We start from the raw sequence: 23,561 nt of genomic DNA, 5'->3' as shown, positions 1-23,561 counted from the left end.
GGAGCCAATCAATCAATGAAAAAAATAATCTACAGACTACTAATAGGTCCAACGCTAATAGTTTTCTTGTTGTACTGATTAAAAAACTGCAGTGATGTGCTTTTTTGACTTGGTCTGCTTCTGGACTATTACCACAGTCAGTCTGTGGAATTTTTAAACATTCCCTTCCATGTAATTTCCCACGTTGCAGATTAGAAAATACATATTCTAGAAAATCACCTTTCTTACACTAATGTATATTACGATTATTTTAGGCATATAATGCCACAGCGTTTCAACACTGAGCATTTCATATGTTCATTACCTCTTTTTAGGAACAATCATGGAGCCAACAGCTCAAAAAAGATCTTCGCAAGCATCAGTCATATCATTTTTTCAAACTAAAGTAGCAAAAGTGGCATCACTCAATGAAGACCTTAAAGACAGTGGTGAAAACGTGTTAAAATACTGGTAAATATCTACTTTCACTTCTTGTTGTCAATCTGACGTAGTCACTTCAGAATGTACGTGCGATTATGTTTGCTTTTCCCCATTTCGAACTCCACCTGCAAAAAATGACATTTCTTCGTTTTTTGACAGAATCAACTTAAGAGATGCTGACGTATTTAATATATTGTGGTATATTCGTGAAGGGGTAACTCTGCTGAGAAAGAAAGTAATTGAAGTGGACTGCTGCATCACAAGCAGTCAATAGGCGCTAAGTACTAGCGATTTACGGAGCGATTTACATCAACATCAATAAGCATCACAGTATTTCTACTACAGTGTCTTCATTTCCATTCGTTTGTACTACAATTTTGAGTAGATGCAACTTGTTTTTCAATCCTAATCGTTGAAACTATTTATGACAGTTCAGCTGCTAATATTTTGAGATACTGATCCGAATGAACATCTTATACTTGAATAGAGTTGAGCCCCCCCCCCCCGCCCCCCCCCCCCTCCTCCCAGAAGAAAAAAATTATCATTTCTCCTGTTGAAGGAACAAAACCCATGCCATCAGTTTGTTATGAAATAACTTCTACTCATTGAAGGGGTCAGTTCCTGATGCTCGGTGTACACTATGGTTTTTGTTTTCTGCTAAGAGATACCTAAATTTTTTGAAAGTGCGGACTACAGCTGACACTTTCTTTTGTATAATGGAATAATTTCTCTCCCCTTCCATAGATAAATGTCCCTGGAAAACCTCGCAAGCCACAATCGGAGGCGTCTGTTGATATCATAGTTACCTCATTGAGACTTGTCTGGTACAACAGAGGCGAATATAACAATTTTTCTTTAATTTCATCAAAAACTAATTTGTCTTCCTCACTCCAGGACAGATGTGACAGTTGTTTCAACAATTGCGTAATAAGAAGACTCTTAACATGATCTTCCGTTAGAAATTTTCGAAAGAAGTTTATCATGCCTAGAAATGACCGTAACTGTTTGTTGTTATGAGAATAACGACCTTTAACGACACCTTCTACCCGTTGTAGGTCTCCACCCACAATACGACCTAGAAATTTTAGCTTCTTCATACTAAATGAAGATTTGGCCAGTTTTACAGTAATTCCCCATTTGTTCAAACTTATTAAAAAGTTCCTTTAACGCCTCTTTATGCTCGATCCATGTCTTGAAAATAATGAACAAGTCATCGACGTTGCCTGAAGGCAGATGTAATGCCCGCATGAATACAGATACTGACATATTAAGGCCAAACGCCAAAACACTGAATTGAAAGGACCGCCTTTCAAAGAGAGATGCTGTTTAAGGATGTGACTGTGGATGCAGGACAACCTGCCAGTAGCCAGGTGCTACTAATACAGCTTGCTCATTTAATTTAGCTAGTACTTGTTCCACTGGTAACTGTTTATCTCTTTGCATCTGTATAATTTGGTTTATTGTTCTGGCGTCTAAAGCCAGATGTCGAGTTTTTATTGTATTCACTCTGGGGTCATTCAGTTATACTCTGTTCTATCACCTTTTTAATTGCTGACGTAGTAGCTGCTTCAGACAACATAATCCTAACAATAATGGACTGTTCACATTTGGTACTACCTAAAAATTTTAATCAAATCTTAAATTGCCAAAAAGGAATGACACCAACATTTATTCCTTTACATCTTTCCTCTACTTCCAGTAATACCCATTAATTCAGCTGAATATCCGATATCTGAAGAAACTGGACTCTCCCTATGCGAGATGATATCATTGAGATGGTATTACACAGTATTAGCGGGCTGTCACCTGGAGATGACTAATTCCTCATCTGATGTGGTTACCAGGACTGTATGTTTGTGACTGGCCAAACGCATCAAACACTGAATAACAAATAAAATGTCGTGCGACTAGGGCCTCCCGTCGGGTAGACCTTTCGCCGTATGCAAGTCTTTCGATTTGACACCACTTGCGCGTCGATGGGGATGAAATGATGGTGATTAGGGTAACACAACACCCAGTCCCTGAGCGGAGAAAATCTCCGACCCACCCGGAAATCGAACCTGAGGTCTTAGGATTGACATTCTGTCACGCTCACCACTCAGCTACCGGGGGCGGACACACTGAATAATAATAAGATAGGACGTGGTATGCCGAATGATAACAAATGCTCTTTTCCAGAAGACTCATTACAGTTCAGTAGAGTTTGTGTCAGGCTCTCTATTCCAACCTGTATCCATGCGTACTAGCCCAACAGCACTGTGGGCGAGCCCCTGGGGAGTCTTGAAAACATGGAGAGCCGCCGGTGCTTATTTGAGACCTTGAGTCATTTCGTGAGGCATACGCTTTTGACTCTATTTGACGATGACTGCCCATAAGAAGTGATGACTGGGATGGATTCTCAGACCGGCGCACAGCTTCACTTTGTCGCGAATGAGCAGCAAAGCATATCCATCGGCGAGAGTAAAAGGAATTGTGTCTCTCTGGAACGCCTGTCCCTTTTTTTTTTTTTTTTTTTTTTTTTTTTTTTTTTTTTTTTTTTTTTTTTTTTTTTTTTTTTTTTGTAGAGTAAGTTAGCTGACTCTCTGCCCACGGAGAGTCAAACGTGTGGTGTGTGCAGGCGCTGGCGGAGTGGATGGCTGAAGCTGGGACGAGTCGGGAGGATTTGTCGCGGTTGCTGAAGACTGCGACGCGCGCCAACGCGGCAGACCTCTCGCTGTCTGCGGGCGTCGTGCTAGATCAAGACGAGCTGACAGCCATCACCGCGCCCTCCGACGACGCCTTCATCGCCGACCAGTCCGAGACGGTGAGCCCTTTGCGCTACCTATTTGGCAGCGTTCATTCATGTATGGGGTTTTGTGAAGAAATTAAGTGATGTAGCCTTTGACTATCCAGTTTTTTTTTTCTATGTTGTTATTTGATCCCCCTTGCCCTATATGGGTGGAGGGTGAACTGCCAGCGGTACCATCTCAGCAAGCCGCCTTACAATATGTGACATAGTGTTCCTTGTGTACTAGTGTCACTTTCCCCTTTTTCTGTTCCACTTACGTACAGTTCGCTGGAAAAACGATTGCCGGCAAGCCTCTGTGTGGGCTCGATTTTATGTTCATGGTCTTCGAGAAGCGACATACTGGTTGACTTTCATGAACGTATTCTACCGGAACTTTAACAATAGACCACGCTGTGATGCAGAACGCCTCTCTTGCAGCGTCTGCCACTGGGCTTGGCTGAGTATCTCTGTGTTGCTTTCGCGCTTACTAGAGCAACCTGTAACGAAACGTGCTGCCGCTGTTTGGATCTTCTCTATTTCATGTATCAAGCCCATATGGTACCCCGGGCTGGCGAGCAGTATTCAAGTATTTTTCGAGCAAATCTTTTGTAAGTTACATCCTTTGTTCCTGAGGATTCTTCCAATGATTCCAGTGAATCAATCAGTCTGACATCTACCTTACCTGCAGTTAATTTAATGTGACAGCTCCATACGAGTACTCCTAGATATTTTATCTAAATAAGTGCTTCGAATGGTTGTTCTGCAATTGTGCTCCCAACACGTTAGTAATGGAACAACCTGCGTACCACCCCACTTTACATTGTTGCCAGATGTATCCATGATGGCGGCGTTGACATAATCCAATATCGCGGCATGTAGACTTGGCAACAGCGCAAAACGTCATCCAAGATGGCGGCCATGACGTCAGCCGATGACGCAAGTACCCTTCTACAAGATGGCGGCTTTTAGCGGGAAAGTGCTGCGCCCCCCTCTCCCAGAATAATGGCGGGAAGTTAAAATTCCAATCACACCGCAGTTATCTCTACTAACCTAAGAAAAATCGCGGGAAGATAGGTCACTTGGGCTACCCCCACTAATCTAAGTCAAATGGTTCAAATGTCTCTGAGCACTATGGGACTTAATATCTATGGTCATCAGTCCCCTAGAACTTAGAACTACTTAAACGTAACTAACCTAAGGACATCACACAACACCCAGTCATCACGAGGCAGAGAAAATCCCTGACCCCGCCGAATCCAAGTCATCTGACCGCCACTTCTTCCTATGAACTGGCGCCAAGTTTGAATTTTGGCTGTAAGTAAAGGTCAATTCGTGTATTTCTACTACGTTAAGGAAATGGCGCGAAAAAAGGACACTTGGACTAACCTCAGTCACCTGACCGCAACCTTCTCCTAAAGATTCGTGGGAAAAGGACTTCAAGTGTGTTCACCACAAGGTCCGGACTCCAACTGACTTAGTACACAGCGACATCACCAGAGGGTGCTCTCATCTATGACGTAATACAAAATGGAATGAAACACTGTGTTCACCACAAGGTCCAGATTCAAACTGACTTAGTACACAGTGCGACCACCGGAGGGCGCTGTCATCCAATATGGCAGCTATGACGTCAGGTGATGATGCCAGCAACATTAGACCTGTGATGTCGCAGAGACACTGATAGGGTTCGAACCTCAAATCCAAGGTGGCGGTGGTGGGTAATTCAAAAAGTGTCACACCCCACTCCCAGGCGGGAAATTTAGATTTGTCAGATTTTCGCGAGTGCCACACCCACCTGGACTTGGAAGGAAATAATTAAAGTCTACATCATGATTCTAAACCGACTGCCACGTCCCCTTACCAACCCGTGTTGGAGGGATAACGTGTACTAACGTGCACTAACGTGCATAGCATATGACGTCATCCAAGATGGCGGCCGTGACATTAGCTGTTGATGCAAGTGACACACCCTCTTGGCGGGAAGTTTGGTTGTCAGGATGTTGCGGCAATCGTAATAATATTTAATTGTAGTTAGATTGGTAAATATGTTCCTGCCTTCCAATATTTTTGTGAGTATAATATGTATATATTTGACGATCAGTAGACAAATTTTGTGTGTTTAACTGTGAGTGCAATTTAGCGATCTGTGGAAAATAATTTTAGTGCTGAAAGTCTCCTCTGCAGAAAACAATGGTTTATGGTGCTCCCACTGGACCTGTACCGCAACTATAGAGTGATTGCGCCAGCAATGTTAAAAAACACATGAGTGCTCGGTCCGGACCCAGTGTGAGTGCACACAGAAAAAATGGGTCTTCACTCTCGTTCAGTTGCATCAGCAACTGTGCCCAGGTGAACATGTATTTAGGTATGGAGTATGAATGGGATGTCGCTGCCTCATGACTGCATGCAGCTGTGTGTGACTTGGCAGCTGACGGTTCATCACTTCACTGGTAGCCTCCAGTGCAGTGCAGTGGACAGGGGGCTGTGGGCAGTGCTTGCGCATGTCTGTTGGATTATTTTGTGAGCAGGTCTGTAGGCCGTGCAATGTGTTATTTGGACAGTTTATGAGTTAATATTGTGACCGCATAACGGTGTACTGAATTATTTAGGAGCAGTGGAACAGTTTTTGTATAGCACGATCTGTGACGTCTGTATGCGCGTCACAAGTGGTGGAACAGCACGATCTGTGACATCGGTATCCATACCTCAGATGTGTCCCATTAGAGTGGCGATAGAGAGAAAGTGGTCGAACAGGTGAGAGGGATGACAGCGCGCTCTGGTGGTGATGCTGCTGTGCACTAGGGCAGAGGGCCTCTGGACCTTGTGGCGAACACACTGGATGGCGGTAGCGGCTCCATTGTTTAAATAAAGACTGGTGCATGATTTCGACAGTTGACGATGAACTAGAATGTTTGCAGAGTCTTTTTGTGGTTCACATGTCTGTAGGCTGTGTGACGTGATGCCAAGCATGTCAGAGCGTGTCTTTTGTATCAGTGTAATAAATATACTCCACCCCTAAATAAATCGTTCCAAAATAAATAAAGTACACTTCTACCTCTCTCCACCAGCCCAGTGCAAGCTGAGTCCTTCTCCCACGAATTCCTAGGATGAGGTGGCGGTCTGGTGACTTAGATTAGTGGAGGTAGTCCAAGTGTCCTTTCTTTCGTGCCATTTTCTTAGGGTGGCAGAGGTAGCCCAATTGACCTATCTTCCCGCCAAAATTCAAACTTTCCGCCATGGGGGTGTAGCACTTGCGTCATCAATTGATTTCACGGCCGCCATCTTGGATGACATCACGCGCTGTGCACGTTAGTACACGATAGTGCACATTAGTCCACCAATATGTGTTGGTAAGGGGACGTGGTGGTCAGTTGAGGATCGTGGAGGAGACTTTAACTATTTCCTTCCAAGTCCAGGTGTGCATGGCACTCGCAAAAATCTGATAAAATCTGAATTTCCCGCCTGGGAGGGGGGAATGGTAGTTTTGGAATTTGCCATCTACATCATCTTGGATTTGGGTTTGGAACCCTATCAGCGTGTCTGTGACGTCACAGGTCTAACGGTACTTGTGTCATCAACTGACATCATGGCTGCCAGCTTGGATGACAGCGCCCTCTGGTGGTGGCGCTGCGTACTAAGTCAGTTGGAGTCTGGAGCTTATGGTGAACACACTGGATGGCTGTACTGCATGAAATTGTTTAAATAAAGACTTATGTCCTAGTCTTTTTCCCATGAATCCTTAGGAGGAGGAGGTGGGGGTCAGGTAACTGAGGTTAGCCTAAGTGTCCTTTCTTTTTCACCGTTTTCTTAGCTTAGTAGAGATATGTGAATTGCCTCTATTTATAGCTTAAATTCAAACTTGGCGCCAGTTCATAGGAAGAAGTGGCGGTCGGATGACTTAGGTTAGTGGGGGTAGCCCAAGTGACTTATCTTCCTGCTTCTTTTCTTAGGTTAGTAGAGACAACCATGGTGTGATGCATTATCCTGTTTTAATTTGAACTTCCCGCCACTTTTCTGGGGGAGGGGGACGTTGGACTTTCCCGCCAAAAGCCGCCATATTGGAGAACGGTAGTTGCGTCATCGGCAGACGTCATAGCCGCCATCTTGGCTGACGTCATGCGCTGTTGCCAAGTCTACATGCCGCCATTTTTGACGATGTCATCTCTGCCATCTTGGATACATCTGGCAACAATGGAAAGTGGGGTGGTACACAGGTTGTTCCATTACTTACCCTACATTTGTTTATACTGAGGGTCAACTGCTGCTCCCGAGCACCAATCATCGATCTTCTGCATGTCTTCCTGCATTTCGCTACAATTTTCTAGCGTTGTGAATTCTCTATAAACAACAGCATCATCCCCAAAAAACCTTATGGAACTTCTAACATTGTCTGCTAGGTCATTTGTGTATATTGTGAAAAACTAATAGTGCTATAGCAGTCCTCAGTCACTGCTCAAGCTAGATTTTCGAGTGGAGATTCTCTCAGTTGAGAGTGACATGCTGTGCTCTGTTTGCTAAAAACCCTTCAATCCTGTCACACAATTGGTCTCACGTTGCATACGCTCGTATTTTCTTCATTAGGCGAAAGGACTGAACTGTATCGTTTGTCTTGCAGAAGTCAAGGAACATGGCATCTACCCCAGGCCCGTGCATGTACTGCTTTCTGAGTCGTGCAGACAAACAGAAAGAGCTGGATTTCACACGATCGTTGTTTTCAGAACCCATGTTGGTTCCTACAAAGGAGATTTTTGGTCTCCAGAAGTGTCATAATACACAAGCAAAAAACATGTTCCAAAACGCTACTCGTCAGTCAAAACCTTTAAAAATATAAATAAAGACGGAATAATTGTAATTAAAGACTGAAAAAACTTACAGATTTTTTGAAATCTATAAAAAGGATAATTTTGTTGGGTTTTACATAAAATTAAACTGTTAATTTTCTTTGTTGTTTAAATTAAAGTCAAAAGACTAAATGGTAAAGACAAAAATTTAAACATGTATTCAAAACGCTTTGCAGGAACAGCGACAATCTCTTAAAAAGGAACACAGCATGTTTACTGAAGGTTCACTGAAGCGTCTGCACTGTACAAAAGAAAATGTTTTGATGAGGTGAAAAGTCGATCTGTAGGGTTGAAGAGAGTGGGTATAATGATAGAGGTCCATTGAGTATATATATGGAGATAAAGGTAGATGCTGGAATGAATAGTGAGAAGACAAAGTGAGGTGGAGTCTTGGTGCACATGTAGAATCATGGTATCAAGAGGGGAGGGAATGCAAAAAGATGAACAGGGGAGTGAGATAGGTAAAGATGTAAACGTAGTACAACATTGTTAGCTGGATATCCCACGGAGTGGGTTCAGCCAGCTAGCAGAAAGGAAGTTCTTCCTCTGCACACAATGGCCCCTTTCTTTGGGGGTATGTAAGAATTGTTTTGTATGTGTATATGTGGAGCATAGATGAGTGTAGTGAATGTGTGTATAGTGTAGTATCATGTTTGCGCTGTACGATAATGAGAGAAGCAGAAGGATGAAATGAAACCTGATGGCAGTACATAGTCTATGCCTCTCGAATAGCACAGAGTGTAGCACCCTCATACAGTGGGTGGATCACCATCAACAGTACCACATGCCCTCATTTCACGCGACACTGCAGACACTGGCGCAAAGACTGATGATCAAGAACATTACACCACCATCTCTCCTTGATTTGCTGACCAAATACTAGCAGTGAAAATTCTGTCCACCACCAGGATTCGAACTGGCTTACCTCTGAGTCGAGCGCCAACGAACAGACATGCATTATCGATTTTGGCTATGGAGATGGGTAGTGGGGAGAGGAAATGTTGTAGTTACACGATGGTTATATGTCGGAGCGAATTTCATTGTCTGGATGAGGGGTTCAGTTAAAGTTGCGTTAAGGTGGGGTATGCAGTGTATGTAGGTATAGGGCGAGGGGATGTCTCGGAATAGCCATGGCAGCACACCAATATTGGTGGTTAGAGGGAAAACAATGGGGTTATTGGAGTCAATGCAGAATATGCAGAAATGTTCACTGTGGATAAAAGGGGTAGAAATTTAGTCGTAATTAGATGGTAGAGGGTCCGTGTGGGGGTTGGTAAACGGACGCAGAAATCAACATGGTGTGCATGGTACTCAAGGATTACGTGAATCAGTAACTAGTTATTTTCAAACAAATACCAGCTGGAAACAAACTGTGAGAAAATCAAGTGAAGATATGACATAGCCTGAGATGTATGTAAATCAAAAAGCAGAAAACCAAAAAGCAGACTTAGATTCAGTGGTAAACAAACGAGTAACTACCGAAGGGCAGGTTAGGGCAGCTGCCACCACACTCCATAGAAAAAAGACTTCGCAGATCGAACACGCATATTGCCTCGCCAGACAGACAGACATACTGTACCGGCCATTAAAATTGCTACAACACGAAGATTACGTGCTACACACGCGAAATTCAACCGACAGGAAGAAGATGCCGTGATAAGCAAATGATTAGCTTTTCAGAGCATTCACACAAGGTTGGCACCGGTGGTGACACCTACAACGTGCTGACATGAGGAAAGTTTCCAACCGATTTCTCATACACAAACAGCAGTTGACCGGCGTTGCCTGGTGAAACGTTGTTGTGATGCCTCGTGTAAGGACGAGAAATGCGTACCATCACGTTTCCGCCTTTGCTAAAGATCGGATTGTAGCCTATCGCGATTGCGGTTTATCGTATTGCGACATTGCTGCTCGCATTGGTCGAGATCCAATGACTGTTAGCAGAATATGGAATCGGTGGGTTCAGGAGTGTAATACGGCCTCGTTTCACTAGCAGTCGAGATGACAGGCATCTTATCCGCATGGCTGTAATGGATTGTGCAGCCACGTCTCGATCCCTGAGTCAACAGATGGGGACATTTGCAGGACAACAACCATCTGCACGAACAGTTCGACGACGTTTGCAGCAGCATGGACTATCAGCTCGGAGACCATGGCTGCGGTTACCTTTGACGCTGCATCACAAACAGGAGCGCCTGCGATGGTGTACTCAACGACGAACCTGGGTGCACGAATGGCAAACCGTCATTTACAGATGAATCCAGGTTCTGTTTACAACATCATGATGGTCGCATCCGTGTTTGGCGACATCGCGGTGAACGAACATTGAAAGCGTGTATTCGTCATCGCCATACTGGCGTATCACCCGGCGTGATGGTATGGGGTGCCATTGGTTACACGTCTCGGTCACCTCTTGTTCGCATTGACGGCACTGTGAACAGTGGACGTTACATTTCAGATGTGTTACGACCCGTGGCTCTACCCTTCATTCAATCCCTGAGAAATCCTACATTTTAGCAGGATAATGCACGACCGCATGTTGCAGATCCTGCATGGGCGTTTCTGGATACAGAAAATGTTCGACTGCTGCCCTGGCCAGCACATTCTCCAAGTTCTCTCACCAATTGAAAACGTCTGGTCAATGGTGGCCGAGCCACTGGCTCGTCACAATACGCCAGTCACTACTCTTGATGAACTGTGGTATCGTGTTGTAGCTGCATGGGCAGCTGTACCTGTACACGCCATCCAAGCTCTGTTTGACTCAATGCCCAGGCGTATCAAGGCCGTTATTACGGCCAGAGGTGTTTGTGCTGGGAACTGATTTCTCAGGATCTATGCACCCAAATTGCGTGAAAATGTAATCACATGTCAGTTTTGGAGTAATATATTTGTCCAATGAATACCCATTTATCATCTGCATTTCTTCTTGGTGTAGCAATTTTAATGGCCAGTAGTGTATTAACTGGGTATCAATTTAAAGAAACCAGAAAACGTAATGGATACTAACCAGTAGTAAGTCTACTGAGAGCCTTTTACTGTGAAGTTCAGAAACTATTTCGTCATTCGCCACGAAACTAATTTGAGTTAACCTCCAGCCTCCCCCCCCCCCTCCTCCACCACTCAAACACCTCTGCCCTCTTGCCCCATTTACGAGATTCTTATGCCTTTTGAAGATTTGCAATTATCTAACTATCGCAATGTGACGTCATAAGACGATTTTGAAGACAATGGGGCTTGAAGGAATCCAAAATAAATTAACTTTTTTGTCTGGTGGCGAACAGAATGAGAGATTGTACGGGCAATGGTTCCGAGTTCGGATATTGGTTCTTTACCCAGCTTTAATTTGATAGGAAGTTTCATGTTAGCGGACACCCCGCTGCAGAGTGAAAAATTCATTCTAGAATGAAAGACGCTTCAAATGTAAGAAGATAGCAAACAGAGCTCCGTTGTCAACTTGTTAAGGTGTCCTTCAGTTTTAGTTCTTAGTAAATCCTGACACAAAAGAACTTTACACGTAGCGTTTCCACTTTTGTATTTTTTCATAGCAGCCTTAGGGTGCTTTCGACTTTTTAGCACGTCAGTTTCTTTTTTTCTTGTTTAGTACTGTGTTAAAGCACGTTGTTGTTGTGGTCTTCAGAAGACTGGTTTGATGCAGCTCTCCACACTTGTTTATATTGCGCAAATATCTGCATAACTACTGCAGTCTACATACATTCTAACCGGCTTACTGCGTTCAAGGCTTCATCTCCCTCTACAAATTTTTCCCTACAGCTTTAATTACCAACAGCTTCCCTTAATACCAAATCAGCTATTACTTTATGACATAAGACATGTTCTATAAGCGTAACCTCTCTTTTAGACGAGTTCTGTCTGCTTTCTCTCTAATATTTGCACTGGTATTGGTTTACCGTCATTAACCTGCTCTACAAATTTTCTTTAGTTTAAAAGCAATGGCATTCATGTTTTCTAAAAAGCTGATTTTCTTGATAAACATTTGTAAACCAGCAGTCTCAGATATTTCTTGAAACAAATTTAAATAATATTCCTTTTTGGACATGTAAGTTCTGTTTTGTTTTCAAGCAACGATCACCCTTTGTAATATATGCAAATCCAATATCTCGAAAATACCAATATTTTACATCCGATCTATCGTTAGCATAGATATCACTCATAATATTTACCATAAAGTCGATACATCAATATTTCACATCTATAATGGAGCTTGTTTTTATTGCCGCGCGGAGTGGCCGCAGGGTTTGAGGCACCATGTCACGGAGGTTCGAGTCATCCCTCGGGCATAAGTGTGTGTGTTGTTCTTAGCATAAGTTAGTTTAAGTAGTGTGTACGTCGAGGGACCGATGACCTCAACATTTTGGTCCCTTAGAAATTCACACACATGTGAACATTTTGTTTTTATCGCTGTGTGCGCCCGCAACAGGTGTGGACAGTGCTGCAGTCTGGAGCGGGTTGCGTGACGGTGGACCTGGTGTGTGACAACATGGGCTACGAGCTGTTCGCCGACTTGTGCCTGGCGCAGCTGCTCACCACGCTGGGGGCCACCAGGGTGCGCATCCATCTCAAGGTACGCGACTCACACCACATCAGATTACACCGCTGTGTAACTCTGCCTCGCAGATGAACCTGTCGTGTCCTAAATATAGCAGAGTTATTAAAATAGCGACACACAATTATAAAAAGCTTTCCGACTAATTGAAGAATACACTACCTGTCCGGGCACTACTGGAGAAACTACCAGGGATTTTTCACTTGATAGCATACAGATGTGATTGCGATGTTCTGCCATAGAAATGTAAAACAAGTGTAGTTGATATAGCATGTTGCACAATACGAGCAACGTTTGGAAATAATTTACAGTAGTAGTTTTTTATACTTTTTTATTAACGAACACGATTCAGTGTACATGGTTTCTCTCGATAGAGTTCATATTAATGTCAATACACCACTGCCACCACCCTGGAACATTCATTACAGCGTCACAGAATAGTTATTTGGGGCACTACCCACCCATTCTTGTACAACTGCTTGCAATTCTTTATTATTGCCCAAACTTATCACCTTGCAGTGCGTCTTTCATGGTATCGAATAAAGCATTATCAGACACTGCGAGATCTGGTGAATACAGAGGGTGTGGCACAAAGAATTCAAGTGATGTCAACTTCACAGTCGTGGTGGCTGCACATTGTCGTGCTGGAGAAATGCTCCTTTTGATCACTTTCCCTGTAGCATATGGTGAATGCTGCACATAATCGTGTAAGGGCGTCACAGGACACCCTGCTGTTGATAGTTGTTTCTACTGACAGCCAGTCGATTCGCAGTATGCCACACGTGTCCCAAAAAACTTAGATCTTCTGCTTACCTGCAGATGGAGCAGCACAGAATTTCTTGGACCTGGGATATTTCCATCGCATAGATTAGACTTTCTTCCTATGTGTGTAATAGGGACACCACGCTTCATCATGATTCACCAGTTCCTCCAAAAAATTTGGATCTTCATTCTCGATTTACAAAAGTCAATTACAGATTTCAGCTCTGTGTACCTTCTCGGCCTGTGTCAAGTCCCATGGAACTCAGTGTGCAGTACTCTAAACTGAATATTTGAGATAATGTGCCTGTTGTGACAGACGAAACTACTTTCGTCTGGCACAACTGTGGGATCTCTGATTGCTCTGGGAGAAGGCTCACCACACCAGAATACATGAAATATTAGTTCACTTCAAGATACAAATGAAAAAAGGCTTACTTAACTTTGATGCAGATCTTTGCCACAGGATTGCTGGATAAGTTAACAACTGTTATTAGCTGTTAAAACATCACCTGATACAGAAATTAACAGACTGTTCTCTTGCGGTACAACGTTCCACATTTAAATGAACAAGTCCATCAGAAACTTTAACTATCACGCTAACCGGCCGAAAAAAGTTAGTACACCCTTTTAGCGGGTTCCCGTCCACTCGAGATTTGTTTTTGAAATAGTACTTATGATTACATTTACAGGTCAATAGCATTAGCGGTTCTGAGGTACCAGGTGTGACCCATGCTGAAACCCCCATATTAGTACTTGGTATAGCCTCCATAGGCGGCAATGCAGGCTCTGACTTTGGCATCCAACCGATAGTACAAGTGGGGAATACTATCCTTCGATATATTATTCCACCCCTCCTCGACTGTTCACGTAAGTATGTAAGAGTTCTTGTTGACTAGTCACACGAGTGTCTTCTCGCCCGTCATAGCCCATATGTGCTCGGTTGAAGTCAAGTCTGGAGATGTGGTAGCCAGGGAAGTTGCTGTACGTCTCACAGAGCAAGTTGAGTTAAAGTTTGTCGACGGACCTGTGTTGTTTCTATCCACTGCTATACATAATTCTATGACGCTGCAGCAGGGTATGCAGCCTCACTTTGTCCGGCGAGACAGTTACTTTCGAGAATCTCAGGTCCTATAATTGGGCTAGAAAACTAGCACTGCAAACTGTTGCTACACTGTCACCAATCGGTTTGTATTATCTGCTCCATAAACAAAACTGGAAACAGTTAAAGAGGAGAAGGTCACACACAAAACGTCATCCGTTTTCACTCAAAGAAATGGAATTTTCGCTCTTCTATACGACGTCGGCGTATCTTCCTCGTTGTTGTCAAACACTGCTTCCAGATTGCTGATGTCTCCACCTTGCGACACAACGATTCTGCCCACTTAGCAAATGCTCGGTCATTGAGTCTCTCCCTTTCGCACAAAAACCACACAGTGAGACGGCGCAGTAGTTAATACTACTGACTCGCCTTCTAGACGACAACGCCTCAAACCAGCGTTCGGCCATCCTGATTTTGGTTTTCCATAATTTTCCTACAAAACCTAAGGAAAATGTCACGATGATTCCTTTGAAAGCTCACGTCTGTTTTCCTTCTCCATCCTCTCCCAACCTGAGCTCATGCTCTGTCTCTAATCACGGGTCGTTAAACACTAGTAGTAGGGCAACAGGGGCATCAGTGCATTTTGTTAATGTGGTTTGTCTGCATCAGAGGCAAGTATGCACTCAGGGGCAAACCTATTGTTCTCCTTTGATTGACAGGTAATACTCCTGGGGATAAACTAGTCTCTCCATTGACAGGTCCTTAAACTATTGTTCCCCCACCCCCAACCCATCCCCCCTGCACCCCACCTGACCACCCTTCAGGAAACCTCCAACCCAACCCGTTGCACTCATTGACACAGGTACACTTTCAGGTCTGAGTTACTCCAATAGCCCCCTCTCACTCTTATCAATTTGATCAACTACTTAATTTAATTGATCAATTAATAAATAAACCCCTGTCGTCTGGTAAACCCTATCACCTGCCCCCCTCTCCTTTCCCCCTCCCCTCCTCTACGTGGAAATTGGTGGCTCTGTGGTGGAGAGGAAAGACCTCATGACAGGAAATTCAAGGTATATTGTTTATTTTAAAAAAAATCGGTTTTCTGGGGTTGAATTTCTCTTGCTCATCATTCTCTGCTTTTTGGGAAGATGCAGGTCTTGTAAGAAGTAATTAAATCGATCGCCTTTCTTTTTATAACAAACACACAATGTATACTGTCATGAAACACCTATCACACGTAATTTTGATCACCAAGCACAGAACGCCACTGCACACGCTGCCAGGAGTCAGTGTGCACCAATGGCTGCTGCAAAGCAAGGACGTGGCAGTCAGCTGCCGAGCCACACACAGGTGTCCATTTGGATCCAACAAACATGACGTGGCAGCATCCCTTACATACTTGACACCTGAGAAATTCCTGTCGAAACACGTGTTTACCTATCCACTGTGGCTACAAATAGCCTTTGTACCTGCAGGCCCAGCAAGATGTTTGCATGGTGGCTCACCCTCACAGGTGCAGTTAAAAGGTTGTCAGTGTTATATATTAAAAGTCTCCCTCTGAAAGCGCTATAGAAATATATTGCAATGCTTTCACAAACTGTTTACGAAAATGTCCCAGAATAACACAGGATGCATTCTTCCTAGTGATCCTAATGCGACAGCCCATCCATCACATGTTACCCTTTTCAGAAATTGTAACATCCTGCTTTTGACATTTGTCGCAGAAGCAGTAATGGTTCACCCTTGTTCTCATCGCTAAAAGCCTTCATGATGTCTGTCTATGCTTGTGAAAACACAGTTAATCATAAAAGCATTCTTTTTGTTTGGAAAGAGAGCTCTGTCTAAGCACAGATGGGAAAATCAGAACAAGAAAAAAGAATTCAAAGCACTAACCCACAGAAGAGAAAAATGGCTGGAATTTGTGCATCTGCTGATCTGGAGATGTCCTTATGCCACAATGGTGGATGAGGGACAGAATCACACCAGAGATGGATAGTCTGCTTCAATTGGTCTTTTAACACGTCAACAAAGAAGACATCACGTTACTCTCAGAACTTTCTGTAAATATCTTGTCCCCATCATGTTCGAACCAGTCTATAGAAGGTCCTATGTCCCAGCACAAACGATGTCTTGTGAATGAGCGGATCATTCTGATTAGTTCTTACTGAGTTTACCTGCGAAACTGCTGCTGCTGCCGGTGTGGGAGCACTGTCCGCCATTTTTTTCTGCAGACGAGACTTTCAGCGAAAAAACTATTTTGTACAGGTTGCCATATTCCACTGACAGGCCAACCTCACAAAAGTGGCCTACTCGTCAAATACATGCCACATACTCACCGTGCTGCAGTGCAACGCCGACGGAGGAAACTGTCGCCGTAAATGTGGTCCATGACTGCAGCTGTGGAAGCATGTGTCAGCCAGAGAGAGGAACTGAGTGATAGAAGTTCGAATGCTATCAATGCCCCCAGTGCAAACACTCGTTGCATTGAATCTTCTCAAATTTCCACAGAGTATTCACATGACACACACTGTCCTGAAGGCAACGTATCACAAATTGGGTATAGTTCACTATTCACCCATTCAAGGGGAGCTGTGAGCCAAATCGTCAAAAGCCGGAAGCTTTGTCAGACACTCTGAAGTGGTGTACAGAGGATGGGCAAGCCCCAGCCAGAACAAAGGTGTTTGCTGAGATGCAGTTTCTGGCCCAAACCTGCTTGGCTGCTATTATACTTTCTATGACCATCTCCAGACTCACAAGAATATTGGAAACTAGGCACATATTTATCAGTGCAACTACAATTAAATATTAGGATTGCTGCTGCAGTCGGACATGTACTGAAAATGTCTCCTCTTGCTGGCTGTGCTTCTGAAACGAATCTCAATGTCTATAGTGCACATAATTTTCCATGTAAAAGAAAAAAAAAATCTGTCATTCCCCTTACGGCTACCTCAGTTTTCCATGTCAAATACATACCTCCCTCGCAACAGGACACTCAGTCATTTTCTCTATACAAGCTGGAACATCAAAATATACACATTTCAAACAAACAGTGCAGTTATCTTATATATGTATACACCACCCGAAATAATTATGGTATTCCCACAGTCACACCAGCTACATGTCACGATTATCTTCAGTTCTAGGAAATTATCTGACATTTAAGTTACCCAGTCAGCGCTTCCAGAAGGTGCTGCATCCCGCCAAGACTCTGTCAGACAACTATTATCATAGTGTCTGGCACTATGTGATAATCAACAATACTCCCACAGACAAAAGTGTTGGAAAGATATCACCAATACGATTTGATGTACTGTAACCAACATTTCTGTCGATAGTGCATCAAGGAAAACGCGAGGATAAGCTTAGGTCTGCCGATGATTGGACGATTTGTTACAGCCGTATTGCCTGTCCTGTTTGTACACTGTAGCAGGTCCAGTTGTTTCCTTGCATTGCTATATGTATAGCCCTTTATGAAATGAATCTATCACCCCTTATGTTCGGATATACTTCTCAGTGCGTTGAAATCACAATTCACCACGTCAAATCCATCCTTCCCCTATGACTGGACATACGTAATTTTTGTTTTGTTTTTTTGTGTTTACGTGTATAGTAGTTTGATTACTTCCCACAAACGTGTGGTGATATGTCGGAACATAAGCCATGGTACCTTTATATTCAAGCAGTAGCATAACATTTTTGACTTTCAATTATAGGTGTATAAAAACAATTATGATACCTCCACACTCGCACCAGCTGGGTGTCCTTCTCACACTGCAAAAAAGCTTCCCGCCATCGCATATTTGTCGATCAATAAAGGATGTAATTACAATTTAAAAGAGTCCTAGTGTCTTTTCGGTTTATTGGCACAAAACCTTTTCATATTTTCGATATACTTGTAAATCCATCCAACAAACAGTGGCATTCGTTAGAGACTCAGACCGCCAAGTCAGGGTTTGTGTCAGTACGTTCCACCACCCAGATCATACAAATTTCCCCTGACTAACAAAATCATTGTGAGTGCAATATATACTAGAGTATGTCCACTCGGGGTTAATGTTCTCAGGCCTAGGAGATGGGTGGAGAAACCTCAAAATTGTTGTAGTGTAAGCACATTTTTAAGTTCCTGTTGCCGAGCACCATACCTGTATAACACTTTGCAGCAGGAGGAGGATAACCATGAGATGGACCTATTGTTGCAGCTGGCAAAATTGAGTCTGTTAAGAAGAAACAAAAGAGCCTGTCAGAGCGTCATATAAAGATTTTGTTTGTTACATGTGCGAGAAACGGTGACTTAATGATACAGACCTGTTTATATCCTATAACATGTGTGTACGGAAGATGAATTTTCAAAAAAGGTATACCACGTTTTGTATAAACCTCCTATAGGCCTGAATCCAAAGAATGCTTTATTACAAGCGTACAATAGACTCCTGCTTGTCGGTTTCAGTGCACCAATAGTATATAACAGAATAATCTCTTTGAATCCGTCATCATTCAGTTATTCAACTTTAAGTGTGTGCAGGATGTCTGTGAGTAAGGTATTGACGTAGTTCTAAGGTGTGATAGTGAGTGTATTGTGCAAAGTATGGTCATGCTTTAGTTATCGCTATCAAGGAGGGAGGGTCACTGCTCAACTCTGTTTGTTCAACAACAGAGCTGTAATCACACATTAGAAAAAAATATTTTACAGCTCTTACTTCCTCAATATGTTACGACAGTTAACTTTGAGGACTGTGGATTCGCTGGGAAAAGACAATGTTACTCCTTACAGCGTGTTTGAGTGGGTGAAATCAAGAAATGTGTCTAATGTGCTCTCAGATATGTACTGATTAAGAGGCCTCGCCGCATGAACACTTTTGATTACTGCATGTTCCCTACATAACTTCTATAATAACTATCTGATATATAAATTTTTTGCCACCTGACGTATTTCAAAGTATGAGCCCCACTTTAAGCACTATAATTCGAATGCATGATGCCACACTGATGGACCGCCATCAATTATGATGTATTGTATTTGGTGTATAGCTGAAAAGATCAATAACAATAATGTCTGTTCTGTAGCCAAGTAAGATGCTACTACTTTTTAATGACCTATTTCTTTACTTCATGGTTTTAATGATGATGAATGTAGACAGAGCATATTTAAAGATATGGCATACACAAAAGATGCCAGAATAATAGAGGCATTCTCAGGAAGCACTGCATCATTGAGGTCTTTCAAGGATGTCAAGTGCGCTAAAACATGGAAGAGTGCAGAGTGGATAGCACATTTCTACCACGAAATTCAGTGGGATGATCCTGGCATGCCTTATGAAGATATGGTGATGTCGCTTCAATTATTCAACCATCATGTACGTGAAGGTGAAGGGGAAGATCTCATGGATACTTCGAATCTTCAAATTTGCTGCTATTCAAGACTTGGAATTCAGCAGGTATCCTGGTCTCCAGCAGTTCAAGAAGAAGAAGAAGAAGAAGAAAATGTGTGAAAATAGTGTTTCTGTGTCTGCTTATGAAAATGTAAAATTACTTTTAAGCTGGATAAGAAATAAATGAATTTTTACCTCACAACCTCTGTGGTCTTTTTCAACCCTGTTCCCACTATAGTGGTATACAGTTTTGACCAATTACCATGTCTGTGGTTTTCCTAGATATAATTTTAGACAAGTCTGCTACGTATCGTTGGAAGCAGACACGGCCACATGCCTCCTGCTCCCATAACCCAATTCATGCTGCATGATAAGCATAATTCCACACAACCATTCTATGTATTTTGTTATCTCCCATCTTAATCTTCATCTCATCTTCAGAAAAACTGATGTCATTTGTGACCTGCACAGCCCGTATACATATATAATGATGCAATAGTGGATAGGTGTTTTGTAAATAGCAACAAAGGCGTATAGTGACAAATTTTTTTGTTTATTCACTTCACACAAATACAATATAAATCTTGAGATGCAATATAATTCTTGAGATACAATGTAATTTTTAAAGTACAATATAGTATTAGTGTGGTACAAATTGACTGTGCTATTCAAATGCATAGATACTTTTAACTAACACTCTACAACAGTAACACTGGTTGGAATTTTTTTGTATAAATCTACGCTAAAAACTAATGTGGAGATACTTTCTTTCTACAACTTAATTCCACAGTCCCAGTAGCATAGCTTTTACAATAATTCTGATGGACTGTGCACACTTAGAATCTAATTTCAACACCCCAAATAGCAAAGGTTTTTACAATAACAACTATGATGGACTGTAAGCTAGATGTATATACACTTAAAAACTATTCTGACTTGGATAGCTAGTGGCAGGTGAAAAAATTAAAAACTATTCTATTTACAAGACACACATGGTGTGTATGAACAAATAAATATACAAGTTTCTTCCTTTTGATACTTTTTAATATTTTTTGTTTATGAGTTTTTAACATTTTTAGAAACTTTTTCACACTCATAGGGCGGGTGAGGCTCTATGCAAACACTTCACTGGACCTGCAGTTGCAACAGCTATGCATCAGCCTTGGTGACTAGGTAAACGTGTTTCAACACGAATTTCTTGGGTGTCAAATATGAAATGGATGCCGCCGCCTCATGCTTGCGGGATCTGAACAGACATCTGCAAATGGCTTGACAGCTGATAGCCACTGCATCGCTTTGTGAAAACCACTGGTGCACCCCAACTTTTGGCAACATGTGCTGTCCAGTGGATGGTGCATGCTTCACGATCGAAAGATTTTTAACTGTGTAATTACATGTGATAAGTGTTTCATTATGATATTCCTCGCATGATCGGAATAAAAAGAAAGGCGATCGATTGAATTACTTCTCACAAGACCTGCTTCTTCCCAAAAAGGAGAGAATGATGAGCAATAAAAATCCAACTCCCACAAACTGAATTTTTTAGAAATAAACGATATACCCTTGAATTTCCTGTCATGAGATCCTTCCTTTCCACCACAGGGCCTCAGTTTCCAGGTAGAGGAGTTGATGGGGTGAAGGGAGGGGGCAGGTAGGCAGGAGTTACCAGAGGGAAGGGGTTAATTAAATGATCAATTTAATTAAGTAGTAAATCAAATTGATAACAGTGAGATGGGGCTATTCGAATAACTGAGACCTGAAAGTGTACATGCATCAGCGAGTGGGAGGGAGTGGATTGGAGGTTCCCTAGGGGTGGGGGGAGGGGGAGAGTGTGGATGAACAATAGGTTAGGAACCTGTCAGTCAAAAGGGTAGGTTACCTCAGTGGGTCATCAAAGGAGAACAATAGGTTTGCCCCTGACTGCGTACTTGCCCCTTATGTAGACAAGCCACCATATCAAAATGCACTTGTGCCCCTGTTGCCCTACTACTAACACTAATCTTTTCCTGCTCCACAAAAAAATGGAAAGCAGTTTACTCATCACTGAAGATCACTTACTCCTAAGTCATATGTGCAATACTTTAAAAACCTCAGCTTTACTCCCATGCATCTTGTCATTGCGAAAATCTCGCTCATCTGAAACAACAGGTTTGCGGCAGGCTGCCAGCATTTAACTGCATTAACGCAAGGTTGGCCCAATGTTTGAAGGATTGAGAATAGACCCCATCTCCCAGGATCTGGAAATCTGGCGCTGGGGATCACAATAGCCACCGCCACCAACCCAAAAGGCGCAGCCAGTAACTGATGTGTTACAATATAAACTATTACGATGGGATTGCAAGAGATAGGCCCTATTAGTTGATTTGTACAACACAGGCCCACACACTAATAGAGAGTAGTTACTGGTGATCTGATCTATTGTGGCCACTGGCAGCGTGACTGAAAGAGTTGCAAAATGCTGTGAATGCAAACCTCCCAGCTGTTATAGGGACCTGTTCTAACTGGGCTACTGAGAGGCAGAACGTTTCCAACTCAGGTACTGGTTAGGAACTGTTCACAAAGGATTTAACAGTACTGAAGCGGTCGGCCTAGTAAATTAGTCCTGGGTGTTGGACTTCACAAAATCGTTAACAGGGTACTGCATGGTAAATGGGTTCACTACCTACAGATTTAAAAACTTGGCCCAAGTGATTCTCAGTTTACTATAATCATTCTCAGGACGTGCAAGTCAAATAATGACATTAATATGGATCTTAATTAAGTGGGCGACAAAAACAACATTTAATTAGAACAAATAAATGAGATGCAACTAGCAGCAATTAACTTGGAAAAGGTTTAGTTAAGGAAATTGGAGTTCACAAATAACAATCATCCTAACAAGTTAGTCACGTGAAATGTAGTCACATGCGGATGTGCAGTGATTCTAGGATCGTACTGATCAGGGAAGAGAAAATAACATGAAACTACTTCTGCTCCTCTGGTCATGGATGAGCCCACATGAATTTAACTGTCACAAAACGCCTAGCTCCTCTTCACTCTAACCAGTGGTACTGTCGATCATTGTGGAGGAATGCCATCTGTGTATGGTGGAGGTCACTGCCACTACTACCCATCAGACAAAGTGCAGGCCGCCTCTCCAAACAGACGTTCTGCTTGCTGCTGCATCCTGTCATCAAAGTCTGATGCCTCTAGTGTTACCTCGAGTGTGTACTGCCTCGCATCTTCTCGCAGAGTCTGTCTTTCCTCCACATATGCTGTTCCTACAGTGAGCAGAGCCCTTGCAACAAACAGTCCGCCAATGAAAATAGATATGCCAAACTCTGCCCAATGAGGAAATTGTTGATTTTCTGTCTCTTCTACTAGCAAAGAATTGATGTAAAAATATCCCCAATCAGTTGGCTTCCCATTGGTGCAGTTTGTAGATTATTCTATGTCGCATTCCTACATCATAGCCGGCCGGTGTGGCCGAGCAGTTCTAGGCGCTTCAGTCTGGAACCGCGCGACTACTATGGTCGCAGGTTCGAATCCTGCATCGCACATGGATGTGTGTGATGTCCTTAGGTTAGTTAGGTTTGAGTAGTTCTAAGTTCTAGGGGACTGATGACCTCAGATGTTAAGTCCCATAGTGCTCAGAGCCATTTGAACCAATCCTACGTCATAAATTTCCTTTTTGGTCCACCAATCTGTGGTTTAACCAAGTTCAAAGCTTTCAGAGCGTATTGTCTAAGAACGCCTATTGAGAATATCTACCGCCTTTTGGTGGAAGAATTCCTCACGCCATCGGGATGGCGCCTGA

General features: G+C 42.8%; 1 protein-coding gene across 1 annotated transcript in view; it reads left to right on the top strand.

Annotated features, from left to right (window-relative positions):
• The window catches only part of LOC124594080 (damage-control phosphatase ARMT1-like), a 121,822-nt gene that overhangs the window by 52,247 nt on the left and 46,014 nt on the right, over positions 1-23,561 (top strand). Inside the window, exons 3-4 of the mRNA XM_047132431.1 lie at positions 3,038-3,223; positions 12,467-12,610. Of these exons, the coding sequence (XP_046988387.1) occupies positions 3,038-3,223; positions 12,467-12,610 (330 nt within the window). The remainder of the gene's footprint in view (positions 1-3,037; positions 3,224-12,466; positions 12,611-23,561) is intronic.

Source organism: Schistocerca americana, chromosome 2, assembly GCF_021461395.2.
Source record: "Schistocerca americana isolate TAMUIC-IGC-003095 chromosome 2, iqSchAmer2.1, whole genome shotgun sequence".
Taxonomy (NCBI): Eukaryota; Metazoa; Arthropoda; class Insecta; order Orthoptera; family Acrididae; genus Schistocerca; species Schistocerca americana.
This window is presented reverse-complemented; position numbering and strand designations above follow the sequence as displayed.